The 937-nt window shown below is 35.2% G+C and overlaps 1 protein-coding gene across 1 annotated transcript in view; it reads right to left on the reverse strand.

Annotated features, from left to right (window-relative positions):
- Positions 1–369: 369 nt before the first annotated feature.
- Positions 370–937, reverse strand: part of LOC119424614 (excitatory amino acid transporter 1-like) — a 62,055-nt gene continuing 61,487 nt past the window's right edge. The window contains exon 10 of the mRNA XM_037692102.1: positions 370–640. Within this exon, the coding sequence (XP_037548030.1) occupies positions 430–640 (211 nt within the window). The 3' untranslated portion in view covers positions 370–429. The remainder of the gene's footprint in view (positions 641–937) is intronic.

Here is a 937-nt window from a genome sequence, read left to right on the forward strand (position 1 = left end):
GCTGTGGTGACCCCTGAAGAAGGGAGCATTTGAAAGAAACTTACTTTATATATATAATACTAAACTCATTATGCATAACTTTATTGATAAAATTTGAGTTAGCAATGTTTTAGAAAAAAAACCAGTAAAAGCTGTCACTTATCATATATCTATATTTTTTCTTTTCGCCTCCAGCCTCCATCTTTTATTTAAAACACTTGTTCAGTTTTTTTTTATTTACCACAGACTTTCCCTCAGCTCTTTAAATAAGGTAAAATAATTCAAATAAAGTCATTGGTCCTACTGAAGTACATCATAAACATGGACGTTATCGGGCATCGTCTTTGTCATTTGGGATGCAAATGAAATGTTTAAGACAGTGAAACTGAGGTTGGCAGTGTCGCAAACTTAGTTCCACAAACAGAATTGTCTCTTTTACTTTCATTTATACTACATGTTTGATTCACTGTGGATACGTTTGTCGTTTTCCAAATCGCTGTACTGAGAGATGAGCTTGTAGGGTTTCTTTCTCTCCTTCTCCTCCAGCACAGAGTTTCCCATCTCCACATCTTTGCTGCGGAGCTCGTGTCGGGACAAGAACTCTATGATGCCAGCGCCGATGGAGTCCCCCAAAACGTTGGTGGTGGTACGAAGACGGTCCCTGAACCCCAGCAAAATATAAATAACGTTAAAACATTCAGCTGGGTTAAATAAAATGCCACTAAAACAGAATCTGCAAGTGACATTTAAACATGGATCAATGAGCTAATCACCAGACAAATGAAACGATTTTAGTCTGTGCCAACTCTGATCTGTTCAGAGCCCTTCAGCTCTCAATACTTCTAAGATAAGATAAAACTTTATTGTTCACCAAGGTGGAAATTTTCCTTCATATATATATACATATATATATATATATATACACATATATATATATATATATATATATATATATATA

This window comes from Nematolebias whitei, chromosome 18 (genome assembly GCF_014905685.2).
Source record: "Nematolebias whitei isolate Nwh7 chromosome 18, NemWhi1, whole genome shotgun sequence".
NCBI lineage: Eukaryota > Metazoa > Chordata > Actinopteri > Cyprinodontiformes > Rivulidae > Nematolebias > Nematolebias whitei.